The sequence below is a fragment of the Poeciliopsis prolifica genome, unplaced genomic scaffold (assembly GCF_027474105.1).
Source record: "Poeciliopsis prolifica strain line A6 unplaced genomic scaffold, Auburn_PproV2 SCAFFOLD037, whole genome shotgun sequence".
In the NCBI taxonomy this organism is placed as follows: domain Eukaryota; kingdom Metazoa; phylum Chordata; class Actinopteri; order Cyprinodontiformes; family Poeciliidae; genus Poeciliopsis; species Poeciliopsis prolifica.
Window position 1 is genome coordinate 3,584,297 of NW_026562412.1, and position 20,293 is coordinate 3,604,589.

Below are 20,293 nucleotides of genomic sequence, written 5' to 3' on the forward strand. Positions count from 1 at the left end.
TGTATTCCAGTGAAGGATGACTATTTTATTTAATTTATGTTTTGCTTAGACAGTTCTTTAGTGGGGGTGCTGGTAGGAGTCATAAACATTTAATATCAGTCTGCTTATATTCTCTATGTGGATGACAGAGGAGAAAACAGCGATTGTCCTGAATAATGGAAATAGAAAAGAGACGATGGAGAGGATGAGGGATGAGAGAGAGGTGTGGATAACGGTGGTGTGGCTGCACTAAATAAAAAACACATTACATTTGGAGGTGCCATCAAAGCTCCCTGCAGCTGATAATCCATCATGGAGAAAAAAACTGATGCCTGAAAAATGATGTTTAAGATTGATGTGGCTTTGGGAATTACAGTTATCCGAACATGATGTGTTGGCAGGGAAGAACGGTGATCAAACCTTCTGTTCATGTTACCGTTACACGGCTCTGTTCCAGAAGTCACAGAATTACATGCTGTCTTTTTGTCAGCTGCATGCCGTTGTGTGGGCATTCATGCATGAATGAATGTGGCATTCGGTCTCCGAAGTGTAAAGATAAGGTTTCATAGCAGCTTGGATGCAAAGTCCAAAACCCACAGCAAACGCTAGTGTTACATAATAAAGGAAGTGTTTCACACCTCCTCTAGTGTAGACAGTAAGTGTGATTCACCTGCAACGGCAATGTCAGACAGGAATCAGTGGCTTGGCAATAATACACAGACTCAGTGAAAACAGCAGCCACAGTTTGCATTTACACCTTCGGCTCATCTAGATGCCAATCATCACATATTATATTACTCCAATTCATGTTCCCCTTTTGTGCCTGAAATACTGTTTTCATCTGAATCTGAATCAAAAATTCATCAGAGCGACAAAGCAAGGCAGCTGAATGGCCTTCAGTTGCCAATAGTAACCAAAGATGGCCAGGAGCAGAATCCACTTGGTGGTGAATGAAGCAGGGAAGTGATGAAGGTGGATGGGACGCGTTATGTCAGCAGAGATTACAAGGACTTCCACGAGAGCTGTTGTGAATGAAAAGAGCAGAGCCGGATCAGAACAGCACCGATCACGACCCGTTTCTCTTAACTTCCTTTACATCACGGTTTTTGTGTAATCAAGAATGTTATGTAATTTTCGCAACCTCATGGAGCATTTTTGGAGATGGGAGTCAAAAGGCATTGTGCACTAAATATATCTGTGCAAAAAAACAAAAATACAGTTTGGGGCGAAGCAGCAGCTCCTGAGAAAAGTCAGTTTCACTCAGCACTGCTCTGTGATCACTTCACAAAAGATATTTCAGGTTTTTTTGGTTTCTCTAACCTTTTACATAATCATTATGTGTTCTCTGTGCAGGTGTGTCACAAAAAATAAGAAATTAAGCTCATACTGGACACAGTGACACATTATATTTTATTCTAATGCAGTAAGACATTTCTGATGTTTTTCTGTGGTTTAGTTGAATCTGTTGTCCGGGCATTTGCAGGACCTCAGCTGGGGTTAAATAACTTATTGTTAGATGAAAGCCAGTCACACGTTGGGAAGATCTTAACAAAGCATCTTATGATGCTTTGTTTATATGACTTGTCAATAATTATTTCTGAAAATATTGTTGAAATTACAATGAGAAAATCCAGAAGTTTGAAATGATCAGCCTTTGAAACGCTTTTTTTTTATAACAGGGCAAATTAATAAAGGTGTCAATTTGTTTTTTGACCTTGCAGAGTATTTTACAACTGAAGACTAAGATTGGTCACTGAACATACTTCACAAAGTCCTTTTACAACAAGAACAACGAGGTTTGTTTCTTTTTGGAAAAAGACAATAAGTTTTTTTGTGTGTGTTGATATATTTTTTAGCAGTTCATTTTTCATCCTCACGTTTTTCCTTCCACTAAGCTTTGAGTTAATGTGATTGGATACAGCGTACTTTGAGCAGACAGCTTGATCTGCCTTTATGATGCCTTTATGATGTCAAAAGCTATCTATAAAATCAGCAGAGTTGAATGTGACTTGAAGAATCATTTATCTTTACTGGTCCTGTTTAATTTATTTTCGGGCTTTAATTAGTTGTGAGACACAGTCACCAAAATAAAAGCTTTGGATTTACGAGTTTCACTTGAACTGATTGAAGGGACTCGATATATTCAGTGACATGGATGGAGCCTGAGCGGCAGCAGGTCGTTCATCAACTGCATTCTCCACCCTGCATTACGTATTTACAGTTCTCCTGTCCACCAGAGGGTGGCGCTGACGGGCCGGTGCGGAACGGGCGCAAGAAATAAGGGGTTGGATCTGCCAATGACAGCTCGAGTTGGGAGAGTGCTCGTACTACGGAGCCATACACACCGAGGTCTGCGAGCGCTGCGCGTCCTGCCGGGAAGCCTTCCCTCCTTCTTTCCTTCCTGCCTTCCTTCCTTTCCTGACCGGGAGAAAGCTCACACGCGCGCACCAAGAAGGACGCAAAGATCCGAGACGACGTCGACCGCAGAGACAGAGAGAGGCTGACTGTGATTCCTCGGTGTGACATTAGGCTCAGTGCGCCGCGCTGGTAATTAAAGGAGCCTGGATTAGCCCCCTGCTTGCCGCTGCGCTCCTCTCCTGCAACGCCTCAGCTCCCCGGACGCGCTCGCCTGGAAGGAAAAACTGTTTGCGCTCCCAACAAGGCAACTAAGCAGACCAACAGGCTCCAAAATTAGATCAGATTTGTGTTTAGGAAAGCTTCTTGCTGCAGCGCGTCCCTTCCTCTCCCGCGCTGAGCTGTTAAATCTGCGCTCTGCTGGGACTTGGGATCTGAACCAGGAGATTCTGGAACTTGCACTTGACAAGAGCGACACGGACAACTCTGACAAGAGCGCAGCCACACTCCAGCAGCTCAGGGGGAACTAAGAGTAAAGAATCAAATTCCTGCCAAAATGCCTCTTGCACAAATCGCGGAGCCATGGCCCACAATGGAGCTGGTGCAGCTGGATACAGAGGTGAGGAAATGTGAAATGCATGGTTTGTTTTGCACATGTGTGGCCAGTTTTAGTCCAAATCACGTGGTTCCGTTTAAAGACCGTGAACTCATTTCATTCAGTCCAGAAAGTGGTCTCAGTGTTGAGTGAAGTTGCGCCTTTTGCTGCTCAGCTGTGAAGGAAAGTTGAAATAAACCGGGTGAGGTTAAGCTGAGTGAAGCTGACACAAAAGTTTCACAGATATTCTGCCCTGTTTTTATAAAAGGACGCGTTTCCCGGTCATATTGTTCATCTCAGGACCAAATTTAAACCTGCAGCTTCTCGGCTCACTGGAATGAGACTGCAGAGATTCTCCACCTCAGAAACTAATATTTCTGAGCTCATGTTGGTTCCTGGTCGGTTTCTAGGACTTTGGGTGTGAATTCACCCAAAAAAAACTTCCTGTTCATGTTCACATTTATGTACAGATCAGGCATATTATTATGACTTCCTGCTCTAATTACGTGTTGATCAGCCAATCAGCAATCCCCTATGGTTTCCATGTATTTTGTATTGTTTTAGTTTCTACATTTTAATCAATAAATTAATACATAATCTCAGAGGAATGCTTGTCAATGGCCTCCTAAATCTTCAAGGAAATCTTTTTCTTTACACCTTGATTAAATATTATGGATGGAATGAAGTGTTTGCTGTTCTACATAACTTTAGACTAACTTTCATTATATTTTTCTGACTTGCTCTTTCTTAACGGAGGCTAAAATTAGATTAGAGCTGAATAAAGAATACAGAAGCCCCATGCTGACACATTTCTTTCAGAGCCTCCATTTGCTTCTTCAACATTTCAGGCTGAAGTTGCTCATCTGTTGACTCGGACCACTCTGGTTATCTTGTGCATCATTTAGCCTTGAGTTTACCAGAGTTCCTTCCTTTGACTTGACCATTTCAAATAGACATTGACCTCTGCTGAACAGGTTGTTCTGACACAGTCAGAACAATTTGGCCATCGTGAAACTCGCTCAAACCATTAAGCCTGCTCTTTTTCCTGCTTCTAACTCTTCACTAACAGGAGCCATGATGGATTTCACCAGGCTACCCGTCCACGGTCATAATGTTATGCCTGATTAATGTAGCTGATACTGAGGCTGCAGGATATTTTCTCAGAATGAATTGTGACTTAAATGTCATCAAATGTATTTTGAAAATTTCTCAAAATGTGGGATTTTTACATAAATTTTGCATTTAGGCTGGGATTTGATTTAACACAAGTTTTCCAACTCATTAACATTTAGATTTTTTTTAATTTGCTGACAGATTACAAAATCTGGAGAATAAGCTGGAGAAAGTCACAATGACAGTATGTCTTGTGATAAATAAATGCTGAAGTCTGTAGTGTTGATGTTTTTCTGCTTTTGGGAGATCGTAACTATAGAACCCAAATGGTGCATAGTTTAGGCAAATCCTGGCACATTTACTGGAATTCAAATAAATAAATAATATGCACACACATTCATGGGATTTATTTTTTTAGGAGACAAACATCAGAAACAGTCTTGTATTTGGCTGAATTGAACATGGAATGAAAGCCAAATTTTTAATGAAATTTGATGTTCTTTTAATTGCATCATTGCAGCTGAGAGGTCTTCACTCTGCAAGAGACTTATAGAAGTTTAGAAAGATTTCCCTTTTCACACAGATATGATCTTCTGTCAGGCTTTTTAAAGCAATATGGCTTTCTCCCACCTGTTGCAGCCAGCCATCATTTTAGCTCACATTGCACGTTTTTATTTCACATTTATTTGTAAATATTGGAAAATCTTGTGTTTGTAATAATACAGCAATAATTTTAGGTATGGCTATTGCTTTCAGATGGAAGAGTATAGCAGGTTGAATCAGCTCAATTCATTAGTTCTAAGGATTTCACTTAACATTGGGAAAGATTATGGCTGCCATAGATGTTAGAGGGCCTTTCACCTCAATTCAAATAGGAACAGCCTAACTGCTGCTCGCTTTTATCAGAGGTTATTTGTGGGAATATGTTAATTCAGAGCAGATGTAGCTGAGCGATCAATAATTGGGCTGTGGGCTAATCTATTTGTGTGTGATTTCTCTTGCTCGCTTTGCTCCAGAATAAAGCACAAAAGGTAATTTAGCTAATTTCCATTTGTGCAACATGTTTGGCTTCCAAGCAAAACCACTCACACTGTTGATAATCGGGGAAAAAAGGCTCTTCATTTGCTGTCGGATCCTGATCAACTTTATGTGCATATGTCCAGGGTTCCTCTAGGTAATTGTGCTTTAGTGCACATGGTTGGTTTTATCCTTCATCATCTTCTCGCAAATTAATCCAAAAGTGCGTCCCTGCTTGTTCCATCTGTCCATATGAGGAGTTGGGCTCAGCCCTCCTTTTCACTCCCCCCAACATGTTGCCTGGCATGGCCTGCAGTCTCACTTCTCCTAAGTCTTCTCTATCAATATGAGCCCTGGGCTGTCTCTTGCTGCCATCAGGACCCAGAACGTGCAGCTGGCTGGTAGGCTGAAGACGGAGATAAATGGCAAACACTCCATGCTGCCAGGCACTGATTTGTTTCATCAAATAAATTACAGAAGCTGAAAATCGCAAAGCAAATGCTTTATGTTGGAGAAACAGCATCTTATTCATGCATGTGTTGAATGTAAACATACAGTTTTTTCAACAAGAGCCGCACAAATATGGATCAGTGAGTCGTAATTATTGGCCCCAGGCGAAGGCCTGGTATTTTCACAGCATTAAACTTAGCATTCTTCACAGGCTCTCCACTACCATCTGCTCTGCTGCCACATGCTACTCGCACAACTCACATGCTACTCAACTCTAAATAGACGATTCAACTCCGGATGGCACAGTTTCTAAATAACTGAATGCTCTGTCTTGCTGCATCAAATTCTTATTGATCATTCAATCATTTCTTCAAAAAGTACAACCATCTGTATATTATTAGCATATTTTGAACTCATCAGCTTGTTTTGGGTAATTTATGAGTTCGTTCTGAGTCGAGCTCCATTCCTGAGTCATTCTGTTCTCCTGATTGTTCAACACCAGACAGATTCATTGGCTGCAACAGACACACTGCTGCTTCACCTCACTGACAGGCAAATCCAAGAGTCAGAGGGCCACTGGTCACCTTCACACTCCTACCTGCTCACCAAAACCTTAATGCAAAAGGTTCACATGGATGACAAAGCAATCAGCCTGTTCACAAAGAGAGCCTGAAGAGCATCATGAATAATCATGCTGTGCATCACAGTAACGAAGCCGACTGTAACACTCGTTCTTTGCTTGTTGTCTGTAAAGTCTAGTTTCCAGGTTGAAACTTATTTTCTACTTACCTAACAACACTTAGGTATCCTGCATGTTCAATTTCTGCATTTCTTGAGTTTAAAATGATGATTTTTGTATTTTGTTCATTAAATTCATATTGTAGCACACTCACTCACTGACTTACAGGAGTTGTAGTCATGTGGTGATGGAGACATTTAGAGATGTGTGTCATCAATTCAATTTAATTCAATTCAAACACACTTTATTGATCCCAAAGGGACATTAAATGTTGTTCCAGCTCATTAATTCTGATTTTTCAGAGTTATTGAAGATGGTGATGGCTGTTGGCAGAAAATGCCTCCTGTAGCAGTCTGTATTACAGCGGATCCAAAGAAGCCTCTGACTGAAACTACTCTGTTTTCTCAATCTTATCAGCGAAATGTTGTAGTACTCCTTCGTATTCTGAGGTGAATTGGCCATGTAGGCGTTAAATAAAAGTGTTCAAGAATGGATCCTTGAAGAATTCCATTTCTCCATTTAGTGCTGCTAAATAAGAAGGCAGATTCATCATCTATGTGGTAAGATCTGAGCAATTGGCATACCACGCAGTTCCAGTCTATCTACTCTCATGTTGTTGTGGGATTTGGTCTGAACTGCATTCACAATGTGTCTCATGCAGGTAAAGGAGCATCAGTTTGTATTTCCAAATTAAGTTTTTTTTTTTTTAGTGGGTGCACAAATTGTTGATGCTGTAGAACAAGAGTCAACAGTTTATAGCTTCACCAGCTGTAGATACACTGTTATGCAATGACTGGGATTAATTTTCATGGTTCTGTTTCCTCTGTGCAAACCAGCCTTGAGCAGTTCAGCTGCTTCCCTTTCATATGTGCTTCTGTCAGCCCGGACATTGTGCAGACCTGTGAGTGAGTCTTCAGTTTGTGGTCATTTTATAGCAATGGACCGCCTGCATTCGGGTGTTTAGATGACATGTCGGCTTGTTTTTGAAGTTCGCTTTAGCTCTAGCAAAAAAGAGAGCTATCTTTCACTTTTAATTAAAATTTTAGGTCAAAAACTAATAGATTTTTTAAATCTGCAAGTTAAGATAAACAATGTTATCTTCGAATTTGTTTACATTTTGAATAGAGAACATTTTCTGAATTGAAACGATCTGCTAAACTCTCAAAGTAAAAGTGAATTTGTAAAGCAGGACTGCACAAGTCCGTAAGGTGCAAATCCCAACAAGTCTGCAAAGAGAAAAATAAGAGAAAGTAAAGTTAGTGGTTGGAATGTGTAGTGTGTTTGCTGATTAGGCGTGGTCAGCAGGTAACCATAAAGTACTGGAGTGCGAGTTTTCGCTTGATGAGTGTGTTCACTCTTTGCTTCAGCTAATCTGGGTGTGAACCAGCCGCGGAACACCCACACAGGGCGGCGATAATGGAGGAGGAGGGTTGGCAAGGTGTCCGATAACGCAGCTCACTCACTGACGAACGTCTTAAAGAAGGATTTCTCCTCCCTGTGCATTCATGTTTCTTTGAGGTGGTGCAGAGACGAATTAGTTCGACCTCTGTTGCTCTCTCTGTCTGTGAGAAAGCACTCAGTTGGTCTGAGAAAAGACAATCATTGGCTATTTGTCTTTTTTTGGCACCGACCAGCAGCTGTCGATACAGTGACCGCCATATAAGATTATGAGAAATTTAGTCAGCTAGAGTTGCAGATAGAGGAGGGAGTAAAACAAGGGGGTTGTTGTGTTTTCCTGGTTTCCTAGTTACAATGCAGCGCCTCTCTGATCATCAAACATGGGTTGATCAGTCTATTACACAGAAGCCATCACTGACCTGAAATTTACTCCCGGATAATTTGGGAGACGGACGAGGAGTTCTCTCTGTCTCATCTGACAGCAGCACTGAAGCATAAATCCCAGTTGTTTGTTAACGCATTTGACTTTGAGCGTATTTTGGTGGCTGCTTGTTTGTGTGTGCTCATGCATTTGAGCTTGTTGACAAAGTCCACTGGGGAGGGAAGCATCACTAACTGGGCCATTTAGATCAACCATGCAGAGCTAATGAGGATGAAATGTGTTGTGCAGTAAAGTGAAGATGATGATGCTGGATAAATATACAAACACTTCAGGATCTCCACCGCTGGACTGATGATTCCAATGCTGTTTGTTTTCTTCTAAGTTGGACGTTTGAAAGTTAAGTAAAGTGGCTGGAATTTGATTAAATTTGATTTGGACCCTCATTCCAACGAAGCGGTGCCACTGCACACGCCTGGCAAACCGTTTGAATTTCCTATTTTATGTTGAGAACTTCTGGTCGTTTTTGCTCCGACTGCCTCTCATTCTGTGCCATGTGAAGGAAGAGGAAACCAGCTCAACGGACGCTCCAGTGGGAAACAAAGCCAAGGCGGAAAGGGGACTGGGAGGTCACTCGGCTTGTCCTGACATTTAGCCACATTCCTGTGGACTCTGGACCGATCCTCCGTTAAAAACAAAGACATATGTAGATTTAAGTGTCTATCATATTGTATTTGTTTTTTGTACACTGATGATGAGTGACAGCGCGACTGTCAGCTTGTGGAAACAGTTTCAGAATAGTTTGATGGCTTCCAATTTGTAACAAAAGGTCCATGCAGCAAAACTGGGAAGCCTTGACGTGTGGGGTAGGAAATTCTATATTTAAAAATGGTTTCCAGTTTTATGACGAGATGTTCAGATATTAAGTTCGTGTCAAAAACTTTATATGAACCGAATATGAAGGTCATCTGTTTCATGGTCTTTTCAGGGTAGAATTTCACGACTGAAGATATGTTTGTATACTTATGTTTGTGCTTTGAAGAAGATTAGCTTAAATGATCATTTTGTCATGACAATCTTCTTAAACTGGTATGCATCTTGCACACCTTGTACTTTAAAAACCTTATACTTTGGACTGTCCCTAAATGTATCAAGAGAGTTGCTACTTTGGGTTTTGAATTTAAAATCTACATAAAAAAAAAAACTTTTTCCAAGCTTCATCTTGTTGTTCCAGAGTAAAATGCAATCTATTTATCCCATTTGAAGTGTGATTTCATTCCAAAAATCAACCAAAGCTATAAATACTGCATCATTTTTGCAAATAACAGCCATTACACCTTTCAAAAAGTCCTACCTGCTGGGGATGGGCAAAGGGGTGCGCTTGTGCGTGAGCCTCAGATTATTAGGTTTGCGTGCAGAGGTGGAAAGTGGACTGTTGCCACCCACACAGTCTTGTAAATATTCCCTAGTATCTCCTTCTTGCCCCCTCTCTAGTATTTTTGCACACTCGTGTGATTCATGCTCTGACAAACACACTGATTCTTCTCACGTCTGCTTTCTTTGACAGAACGGGCAGAGCACGACTGAGGACGGAGTCACAGCTGCTGTCAAGGTAGGTGACATCTGTGGAACAGAGACACAAACAGAGACACAGCAAAGACAGAAAAAACAGCACATGGATGTGACTCTTTAAGAGACTTTAACATGCAGAATGCAACCAATTTTACTAGTTATCACAATCAAATCGTGTTGAATTTCACTTTCCCTCTGACTCTTAGGCTTAAAGACGTATCAGATGACAGCACTGCTTCTGTTGACCAGATGTGGTCATTTTAAGATGTTTCTGTTTTTGCTTTTTCCAATCCACATTTGTATGTCTGGATGTCTAGAGTGATGGGTGATGAATTATTTATTTGTAGGGAAATAAGTCCTTGTTTTGTCTCTTATACTTTGGATATAAGCAGAAAAATACAATATCAGCTTGTAATGCAGAGAAGATGCCAAAATCTTGATACTAACTTAATGTTTTAAGAAATATTCTCAGGGTTAATTCCAACCAAGATCATTAAAAATACTTAAATTCATTTAGTTACAGTGAGGGTAAAAACAACGTGTTTTTGGAGGTAAGAAAACAAATGTTAAATGTTCACATTATAGTTAAATATCCAACAAATAAGCAAATTATTCACAGCCCTTAACATCTGAACATGAAATTAAATCAGAATTTATCTGTTAATGTAAATTCTGAGTAATTTTTGGGGTTTAGGTCAAACAGAGAGAGTTGTGCTCTGTGAATCATCTCTCAGCTGGTTTATTTTAGTAAGATTTGCAATGACAGCTTGTTGAGTTTATTGGCCGGCCACGTTTAATGTCTGGCCACTCTATACAGTAATTTGTCTATGTCAAAACAAGAAAGCATTAGCAATGCAAATAGTGCCTGTCGCCATCGGATATGCTTATATATCAACAAAAATACCCACAGGCTGGTACATCCAAAAACACTCCCTCAAAATCACTGCGTCAGCCACCCTCCCCTCCCGCTCTGCGTTTCTTTGTTCAGGCCTGAAACACGATCCTGTTTCCTCCTCTCTGTTACTTTCCTATCATGTGGCAGAGGACCAGGAAATGTTCCTTCTCATGTAGCATCTCCTTTTATCTGGCCTGGTTCTTTAGGGACAAGTGTTGTAAGAGCATGTAGTTTCTTCTTTCAGCTCAGAACAATGTGCTCCGGCTGAGAGCAGATTTAAGACGGCGTTTCTTTGAAAAGGGACCAGAATGGGCAAAGATGGTAAAATCTGATGGTAAAATAAAGCTGATCTATCTGTAAATAGAAAGCAGGAGTAACTAGTAAACAGATGTATTTTCCAGCGCAGCATTAGAAAGAAGTGCAGTATGCAGAGTTTCTATGGTTCTTTTGCATGTGAGCATGCTTTCTTGCTTCATAAACATATTTATTTTGTAGTTGTTTTTTAAAATAATTTTCTGAAATTGTTTTTTTTATTTGGTTATCATGGACCATTTATTTCTCTTAATAAAAATGTTTGATTAATTTTGAGTTGGTGAAACTCTGAAGGCTACTCCAGTGCACTCAAAAGTAGGGAACTCAGAAGAATTAGACGAATCTGAGAATAAACAGCATCTTGAAGACAAAGGAACACAACAAATGGGAAGCTTTTCAGAGCAGGTGAAAAAATAGATCAACTTAGATGCAATCTTGGAGGGAAAACCTGTTTGAGGCTGGAAAAATGTCACCAAGCAGCAGGAAAGTGAACACAAACACTCAGCCAAAGCTTATAATGGTATGGTTTAGGAAAAAACACAATTGTGTGTTAGAATGGCTTGTCTTAAACTTGTAATATCATGTATTTTCCAGGCAGTTTGTGCTATAAAATGGCTCTATCACGTTATCTCCAGTTGTTACAAAAATGCTGCATATGTTACATATTTATTTGATGAACAAGGTAGAAACACAGTTCCACCAGGTGTTTGCTAATTGCTGCTGCCGCTAGTCTGGAGGAGCTTTGTGGAAATGGGCGGTGCTTTGTGAGAGTAAGTGTTAGACACCCTCAAATGGTTCCCATGGGAGACTCAAGGATTTCTCAAACATGCGTAACAGAATCAAATCAACACTCCAGGTATGTTTTTGATGATGGAGTAACCTTTTAACATGATGTAAAGCTAAAACTAATGCATAATGCCTCCCCTTTAATAAAATACATTAAAGGTTTTGGTTATAACTTGACAAAACATAAAAAATTCTGGTCATTGGAGTTAAATTTGTGTCAATCGTTGTTAGATGTTTTTGTAATCAGTTCAAGTTTATAATCAGAATATGATGCTGGGATTAATGATGGTGTTGCTGTTGAGGTGTGTGTGCGTATCAGAAGACCTTGTCCCCAGACACCACGCTAGGAGGGCAGTTGTAACCAGGCGCTGCAGCGATCAATATCAAGCTCCTACTTAAATGCTAGGAATCTGATAATGGCTGCTGTTATCTACTTCAGCCAAGGGAGATACCTGACCTGATGGTGGAGAGAGAGCAGCAACTTTTGCAGGAGAGCACAGAGGGCAGCAGAGTCAGTCCTTGGTGATCCAACTGATGTTTCTGGAGCATCACAGTGCAGTGAGTCTGTGTTTGAGGATTTTTAAGGCCAGTGAGGTTAGCTCTGTGGTCCAGGTCCAAGATGCTGCAGAGCTAGTGAGCTAGCTTCATCCTGTCTGCCGCTTCATGACATCAAAAGTGTGAGATGAGTTCAACGCTTAGCTGAAGGTCAGCTGTCATCCCTCAACTGCAGTTTGAGACTAGCGAAAATAGATTGTGCCCCAGATTATTCAACCCAGATTATGAACTGGAAGTTAGACCTTGCAAACATGACTTTCTTTAGTAAGAAAAAAAATTGTTTTTTTCTTTCCAGAAGATGCTGCTCCTGTGAGACTTTGGGATGTTCTTTATAAATTAAAATGAGATCACATATTAAATATAGAGCATAAATTATCTGAACTTTCCTTCCAATGTGTATTGTTTTATCTGGTTTCCAAAAATCCAAACATATACCTCTGTTTTTTGGCATAGCTGTATACATCCTGATGTGACTGTACAATAGTTAACAAATTGATTCTGGTGAGAGGTTCTGACAGTGTGACCCGACAGCAGTACTCGGTAACCTCAGTGGAGCAGTCTCGCCACAGTGGGATGATATTACCCAGCAATTTACTCCCTGGCAGGAGGCCAGGATTGCAGTGATTTGCTCTCAAAGGAAAAGTGAGGCCTTTGTCCTATTTCTAGCATCAGATCACATCAGGCCCATTGCCCTTGATGATGCATTGATCCACTAAGCTGAAACAAGGAAGATGTAATCTCAAACATAGGGAGAGCTGTGACAGAAGTAGATGTTTTGGAAAATTTTGCCTGATTTTTGTTTGTTTTACCATTTTTGTGAGGGATTAATTTTTCTATCAGCAATGCAAAGGCTAGTCAAAATCAACAAAAGATTGCAGTGTAAAGGGCAGGAAGGAGATGCTAAAAGTGGAAAAACAACACAATAAAAAGACTAAAAGTATTAAATTATCTACTAAATACAAGATAAACTGAAACTCTGATCTCTCATTTTCTGTCTTCAAGCATCTGGTTTTGCTTCAGTTTCTTTTGAAGCTGAAAATGTGTCGAAGCTGGAGAGATTTGCACTCTGACAGGATGTGATGTGCATTGTCTGTCTGTCTGATGAGCCTGGAAGTCAATTGTGCTTCACCAAATTAAATGCATAATGTTCTCCACTTCAGTCATTGAGGAAAACCTGTTTGTGAATTTACAGATGCACATAATTATCTTGATTTGTTGCTTGCAGGTAAATATAGCTGCTCTATTTAAACCTTGTGTACGGCCATAAAATCAAAATTTGACACTTTAAAAGTAAGAAATTATTAATTATTTTGCATTATTTTAAATGATTATTTTAAGGAGAAATAAAAAGCATCTGTTTAAGTATGGTGTGCTTCACCATTTCATCTTACAAAGTGTATTTTACTTTATATCAAGCTGCAATTCAAGTGGTTATAGGAAATAATTGTGGATGTTTATTATCTTTGCAAAAACAGACTGATAAAGTTCAGATTGATGGAAAGCATCAATAAACATGAACAGTTTTCATGCCCTGCTTCAAATTCTCAATGGGATTTTGTTTTGAACTTTGACTGGGCCATTCTGACACGTTATTATACTTTCAAATCTTACAGGTTTATTTCAGGATTGTTTGGCATTTTTCTCCGTACGTTCCTTTAAGCTCTAACCAGATTACCAGAATCTCCATAGCATGATGCCGCCACCACCATGTTCATCAATATATAGCATTATGTATGTAGGTGAAGAAGTTGCGTTTTGGTCTCGTCTGACCAGAGCAGCAACCTACATATTTTATTGGGTTTGACACGAACTGTGTCAGATTGTAAACTTATTAAATCTTGGATCACAGAAAGATTACAACTAAAGCTTTATTTAATTTTGCTGGCGAAATTGAATATTTTGCAAATATTCCACTTTTTAATGTCAATATAGTTTATTTTCTGCTGCAAAAACAATTAAATGGAGAATAGTTTGACTACTTGCATGATACTAAACTGGCTCTCTGTTGCATATGATGCAGTTAATCTTGTAAGCATAAAGCTTTGTGGAGAGCCAATCAACTGTTTGGTTTCTGTCCTTTTAAAAATACACCAGTCTGTTAAAAGATCAGAATTTTTTTTAAACCAATAATTCACAAAGCATCTTACCATCTGGCTCTATTGTTGATTCCAGATAATCTCCTTTGCACAAAAAAAATACATGTTTGCTTTATGGTAGCTTTCATGTGAAACCACAACAATTCTCCTAATAAGGAGGTTTATTTTTAAATCTTTCCTAATTCATAGAAGTGCTTTCAGAATAATATTGGAAAACAGTCCAAAATGACAGATTCTCTCCATCATTCTGAGAGAACTAACAGAATGGACTCCTAATCTGAAGTAGTTAGAGAAATTACCCTGTGGAGCTTTACAGAAGGCTGGTGTTTACAGTGACCAGTAATGAAGGAAGTGATTGAGGCCTCATGCTTGATTACCACAAATTGCAACATAAGACTAGAGTCTCACCTCAAAGTGTTGTAATAATGCCTCAGTGCTTTTGTTAATGCAAGCAGGAGCTATTCTCACAAAAGCCAGCCTGGTTATAATTGAAATTTAAATGAATTTCTGTGTTCGGACCACTGCAGCGTATAGCTGTCATACGCTGTAAAGATAAAAGTGGAAGCAGTGAAATTGGTTGTTTTATTTATGTGCTAAATAACAGTAAAAGTTGCATCTGAGGTTTGCAGCGCAACTCAAATTAATTTCCAGTAAATGGTTTTTTTATCTGCAGGAGCGCACCGCTGCAGGACAAAGCATGTTCTGTTTGTTTGTACTCTTTCTGTCCCATTTCTATGCGGTTTGCACTTCACTGTGAACTCCAACCTTCTAGGCCTGAGGGCAGCAAGCTGTGCAAGGTAATGCCTTTTCCACTGGTGTCGGTGACATTTTTCTGCTCCCTAATGTAGATAATGGCTTTTTCACTGCAGCTCTGGTGCTGAGTGAGTGGTATTTGTGCTTCAGTGGCCGAGGCACTAAAGGGCACTGCAGAGCAAAACCGGGAGTGACGTAGCTGTCTAGAGAGTAAGAAGAGAGAGGATGGTGGGGTGGCGAGGGGAATGCAGTTTTTATCGTAACGACTGAGCTGTGATTTAAAGTGCTTCACTTAAATAATGTCTTTAGCTACAGAGACAATGTGTGGGTTGGTACTGCAGTTCGCAGAGCAGCTTTGTAACCTCCGGTTACTATAGACTGCTCTCTGGCCTGGTAAATCAGGAAATAGGAAGGTGCAAGCCATGCAGCCTTGTAGCTTATGTAAATGCAAGACTCTGTTTTTCACATGCATGTTGTAGGCATGGCAACTGCTGTCTTTACTTCCACAGCTCTGGTCTTGCACTTGATTTACGTGGCCTTTTTATGACCCTCCTGTTTCAGAAATTATGTTCACATAATACAGAGATAGACTCATTCAATACAGAGCTTTAATTCCAGTGGAATCATAAAACACTCAACCATGTCATAAAGAAGTTGCCCTTCATGATGCAACACAGACCAGCGAGCAAAGGTTTGTTCTGTGGTTATTTTGTTTGTTTTTCAGTTACAGCACCAGTAAGAACATCTGGTGTATTCTCTGGTACAGAATGTACAACCGCCTGGTTTACGTCCCACAGTGTTATATTGCTGCTAATAAATTTACAAGTGTATTATTTGTAAATTTACAGTTGTAATAATTTTGTCTATGAAATGTATTTGTTTGTTTGGATTCCATAATGTTCAGGAAGCAACTGGCAAATGTGCCAGTTGCAGAAAATAAACACTTAGCACATTTAAGACCTACTTAGGACATTTATTATTTAAGTTTTAAGCCTGAATCAACTGCTTAAAAAGCAGAGTTCAAACATTTCCCCACATGGCCCAAAACGCTCCTAATGAAAGCCACAAAATGTTCATATTTCTTTCTATTTGAATTAAAAATGCCATATATGAATTTATATTTTTGCAAGCATTTTTCCAACAATAGACAAAACACAATATTCTAATAAAATAAAGAAGTCTGATTTCTGTACAAAACATAAATATCTGCAACATCCTAAGTACTAAGTGTTTTCTTATGACTTTGTCTGGATTTTTTGCAATCTCAGTGAGAAGAGCGGGATGTATCTCTCTTGTTCTTCATAAAACATCTTTCTCCATTAAGCCGAGTTTAACCAAGATTATTTTCTTTAGCAAAAAGTCCAACTTTAAACTGGAAAACCAATTTTGTGTTCAAGGTCTGCACAACATCACTTTTAGGACCACAAATGTCCCCTGGGTCACACTTTAAACAACCCTGGCTTAAAACATGTTCAGTCATCTTATCTGACAGTCATAGATCTATCCATCTATGTATTGCTTCTTGCTTATTGAAGACCGAATCACAGTGGCTAAAGTTCCAGACGGGAATGCCAGACATTCTGCACTCATTCATGTGGATCACAAGGCGTTCCCAGGAAGGAAGGCACCTACACTCCCTCCACTGAGTTTCGGTTTTGGGCTGAATGTGCAAAACAAAGTAGCAAGAGAGAAAGAATAATACTTATTCTTTAAAACACAATACCTTCTGTTTCTTTTTCTTTGTCAGTTCTGTGATTTTGTTCTCATTTCTTTAATCCAACGTATCACCTTGTATTTTCTACATTTATATCAAATAATAAAAAAAAGGTATTTTCTTGTAGTTTTTCAGCAGCTGTATAACTCAAAAACTCCTCATCCAGAACCGCAATGTAGGGAGTGATGCTACTGAGCAAATAAAAAAATAAAAGCTGCTGGGTGCAATTCCTTCAGGAATGGATAAACTACTTTGGAACCTTAAATTTCTTTGCTTAAATAAGCCTTTTTAAGAAACTTCTTTAAATACATGTTTGCATAGTGCTGTATAACTGAGCTCTCCAGGAACCTTTTACTCCATCAATCAGTTGTTATCACCTTTCTTGGTGCAGTGCAGGGAAACTCCTGGACCAAATAGGGAAATGATTACAAGAAAATCAGAATTTCCAAAATGTGAAATGTTGTCAGCTGCCTTGAAAGAGCTGCCCCGACCTGTCTACGCTGTTTTCTGTTGTTGGAACATTATTCTTTCCAGGAACACTGCAGTGCTGCTATTCTGATGTCTTTCACTCAGGTAAATTTATTGAAAGGATCTCTGCATGGACACACAGATAGAGAGAAAATGGCCCCAAAGTCCTCCTTTTTTACGCTCTCAGTTCATTTCTTACATCAGCCTCTTTTTACATGCTTTCCTGCAGGGACTGTTTGCATTTTTCATCTTTTACGAGATGCATTCTACCAACTTAACCCTCTCAAATCCGAGGTGACCTCAAAAATGCTAACTGTTATTCTTTAACCAGCCTTAATGGGCTAAACTGGCTACGCAAACCCAGCAGTTGTGCAATAATCATGTGGTTTGGATTCAGGCATTTCCTGAAGCATGCTATATTTTTACATCAACTACATCTTTTCAGCTACCATATGATTTATGTTTGTAATGGAGATCCAGCTTTTACAGACTGGGCAATTTCTCTTTAACCTGCTGATGTCAATTTTAGCCATTTTTCTTTTCTCTTTAAGAAAACTAATATAAGACAATACAGCGGCATTGAAAACATTTCTCAAACCTTCCTGTATAAAGAAAAAGGATTTTATCTTGCGTTTTCAAAAGGTTATGCAATTATTACAGAATTTACACTTTAAACCTGCTTATGTTAGCTATTAGCACAGCTAGCATTACAGAACAGCTGTGTTGGTTGGTGAATATTTCTTGTTGCCGTATGTGAGAGCATACAGGATCCATCCTGAACACTAACTCTCCTTAATCGAACTCAGACCAAACTTATTGACGAACAGATTTTCTCTCCGTACTTAAACTGACCTTTAACCCTGTCAGCAGTTTCTTTTGTGCAGCTGGTAATGAAGTCAGCAACGCCTACATTTTAGTCATAAATGAACACTTAAATGGATCATTAAACGGTTGTGTTGACATTATTTGTGCCAACTCTTAGAATAGTGAATTTGTTGCATTTTAGAGCTGCCTGGTGATGGTGCATTCAGTGACAATGCTCCATCTAGTAAAGTAGTTTGGGTGTCTAATCATGTATTTTTAAAGTTGTGTTTTAGTTCCATTTCTTCCTTTTTTAAAATTTTTTTTGGTCTGTTTCGGTAATCACACACCCAGGATGTGTCCTTTTTTAGCTCAGGCATCCTTCCAAAGCTTGGATGTGCCCAGTCATACCTACATGTTGTGCTGTTTGCAGCTGCACCTTTAATTAGATGAACCCGAAGCTGTGGTTTTAGCTGGTGTATGATTAACATGCAATGGATTGCACTGGGAAACCAAAGTGCTTCTGCAATCAGTGGGATGTTTACCATCGGTCACAGACAGACGAGGAAACAAGAGGAATGGGGTTAAAGAATCCAAATTTAAATCAGCCAGTAAAATTCCCCGATTCCTTCTCGGATCACCAGAGGTGACACATCAGCTCCTTACAAAGAGATTAGCTTTCAGAAATGATTTCTGATCAGTAAGAATCATTATTGCGTGACATTCTGGTCTTTTTATCCCTAATTGCATTTTCAACTATTTCAAGATATTACCTCCTAAAAATAGTAAAATACTGAACTAATCTACTCCTAATGAGTTTGAAAGCATAGAAAACTTCAAATCAATGCTGAATTAATTTGTATTTTTCTGTAGCGATTTTTCTTGTTGTGGCCATAGAGTTGACGAAAAAGCTGAAGACGCTGAAAAGGTTTCCACTGTTTCTCCGCAGTGGACTTTGCTTACATGAACAAATGTGGCAAAAGTTGCAGTCAGAGTTTATGCAATTCATCACTCAATGAAAGAAAAACATTGATAAAACACTGTTTTCTATCAGAACGTTGCAGTCTCTACTGAGATATTGACATTCTTTCCTTTCTTGGCATATCTCTTATTTCCAGATCCAGCTGGTGCCTAAAATGTTAGATGCGATAAATGTGAATTGTGCGATGACGCTTTTTGGCAAAAAATATTTAATCTTGTCAAACATATTTTTAAAATATTTTGTCTTAAATTTCATTCCTCGACCATCTGTTTCTGTGCTCTTGTTTGCCAAGTTTTGACTAAATTCCTGGATCTCTTTGCACATGCAGGCCGTGACTTGAATTTGGTTACATAAGCACGGCTGACTTTGAACAACTTCACATGGAAAAAGTTGCTTATATTAGTGATAAGAACAGTTCATCCCCACAAACACTATTATTCTGATTTAAAGTTATTTTTTCTATACTTGAGCAACAAATTCCCCTCCAGCTGCAGAATTTACAATCGAGAATTGAGGAACACGTTTTCACACAACACCTTTAACATGTCAGTATGAATAAGTGGATGACTGTGCAGCAGGATATTACTGGAAAAGGGCATGCATGCTCCACTGGCCCTCCTGAGCTCAATAAAGGTTAAGCAACTACAATACAGAAGGAATGATGATGATGATGATGGTTGGAGAGCTGCTTCCTGATCTTCACACCGTCCTCAAACCTTTTTCAAAGCTGGAAAGAGTGAAACATTTTCTAGGTAAAAAAGCCAACCATCCTGGAAATTGAGAAAAGAGCAGGGGTTCTTGCCAGAGGAGTAATGCATTATGTCGGTATCTTCTTGGCCATGATCCCGAGTGAGCGGAGGCCTGTATTAACAAGGTTTGCACACGCCTTGGAGCACCGTCGAGCTTAACACTTCACATTCCACTGCAGCAGCAGAGTGAACAGAGCCATCTAAAACTGATTGTAGCTCTCCAGGATGTTAAAACCTCTTGTCTAGTCAGAGCCCACACAAGCAAATATAGTTTGTTTTTCTCTTGCTACTTTGACATCCTGAACTCTGTGAACATTTGCATGGATTTAAATAAAACCTTAGTCTGTTATCCTTGTTGCGAGTTTGAGTCAGCACCGTGGCGTCTGCTGAGTGGCGACCCTGCTTGTACACGACATGCAAGCAGAAATACACACCCTGGCTGCTATAGTGGAGTAGGACTTTCAATTTTTTTATGTAGCTTTGACCTGGAGACACATCTGGTTTGCATGTTCTTGGTCCCCAGTTTGTGGTTGGACACCTCAGGGAAGGGCCGCCTCCGGCTCCACATTAACACGAACGTGGCCT

At 39.6% G+C, this 20,293-nt stretch overlaps 1 protein-coding gene across 1 annotated transcript in view; it reads left to right on the forward strand.

Moving 5' to 3' along the window:
- The first annotated feature begins 2,306 nt into the window (after positions 1 to 2,306).
- The window catches only part of rps6ka1 (ribosomal protein S6 kinase a, polypeptide 1), a 44,493-nt gene continuing 26,506 nt past the window's right edge, over positions 2,307 to 20,293 (forward strand). The window contains exons 1-2 of the mRNA XM_055053311.1: positions 2,307 to 2,953; positions 9,593 to 9,637. Of these exons, the coding sequence (XP_054909286.1) occupies positions 2,891 to 2,953; positions 9,593 to 9,637 (108 nt within the window). The 5' untranslated portion in view covers positions 2,307 to 2,890. The remainder of the gene's footprint in view (positions 2,954 to 9,592; positions 9,638 to 20,293) is intronic.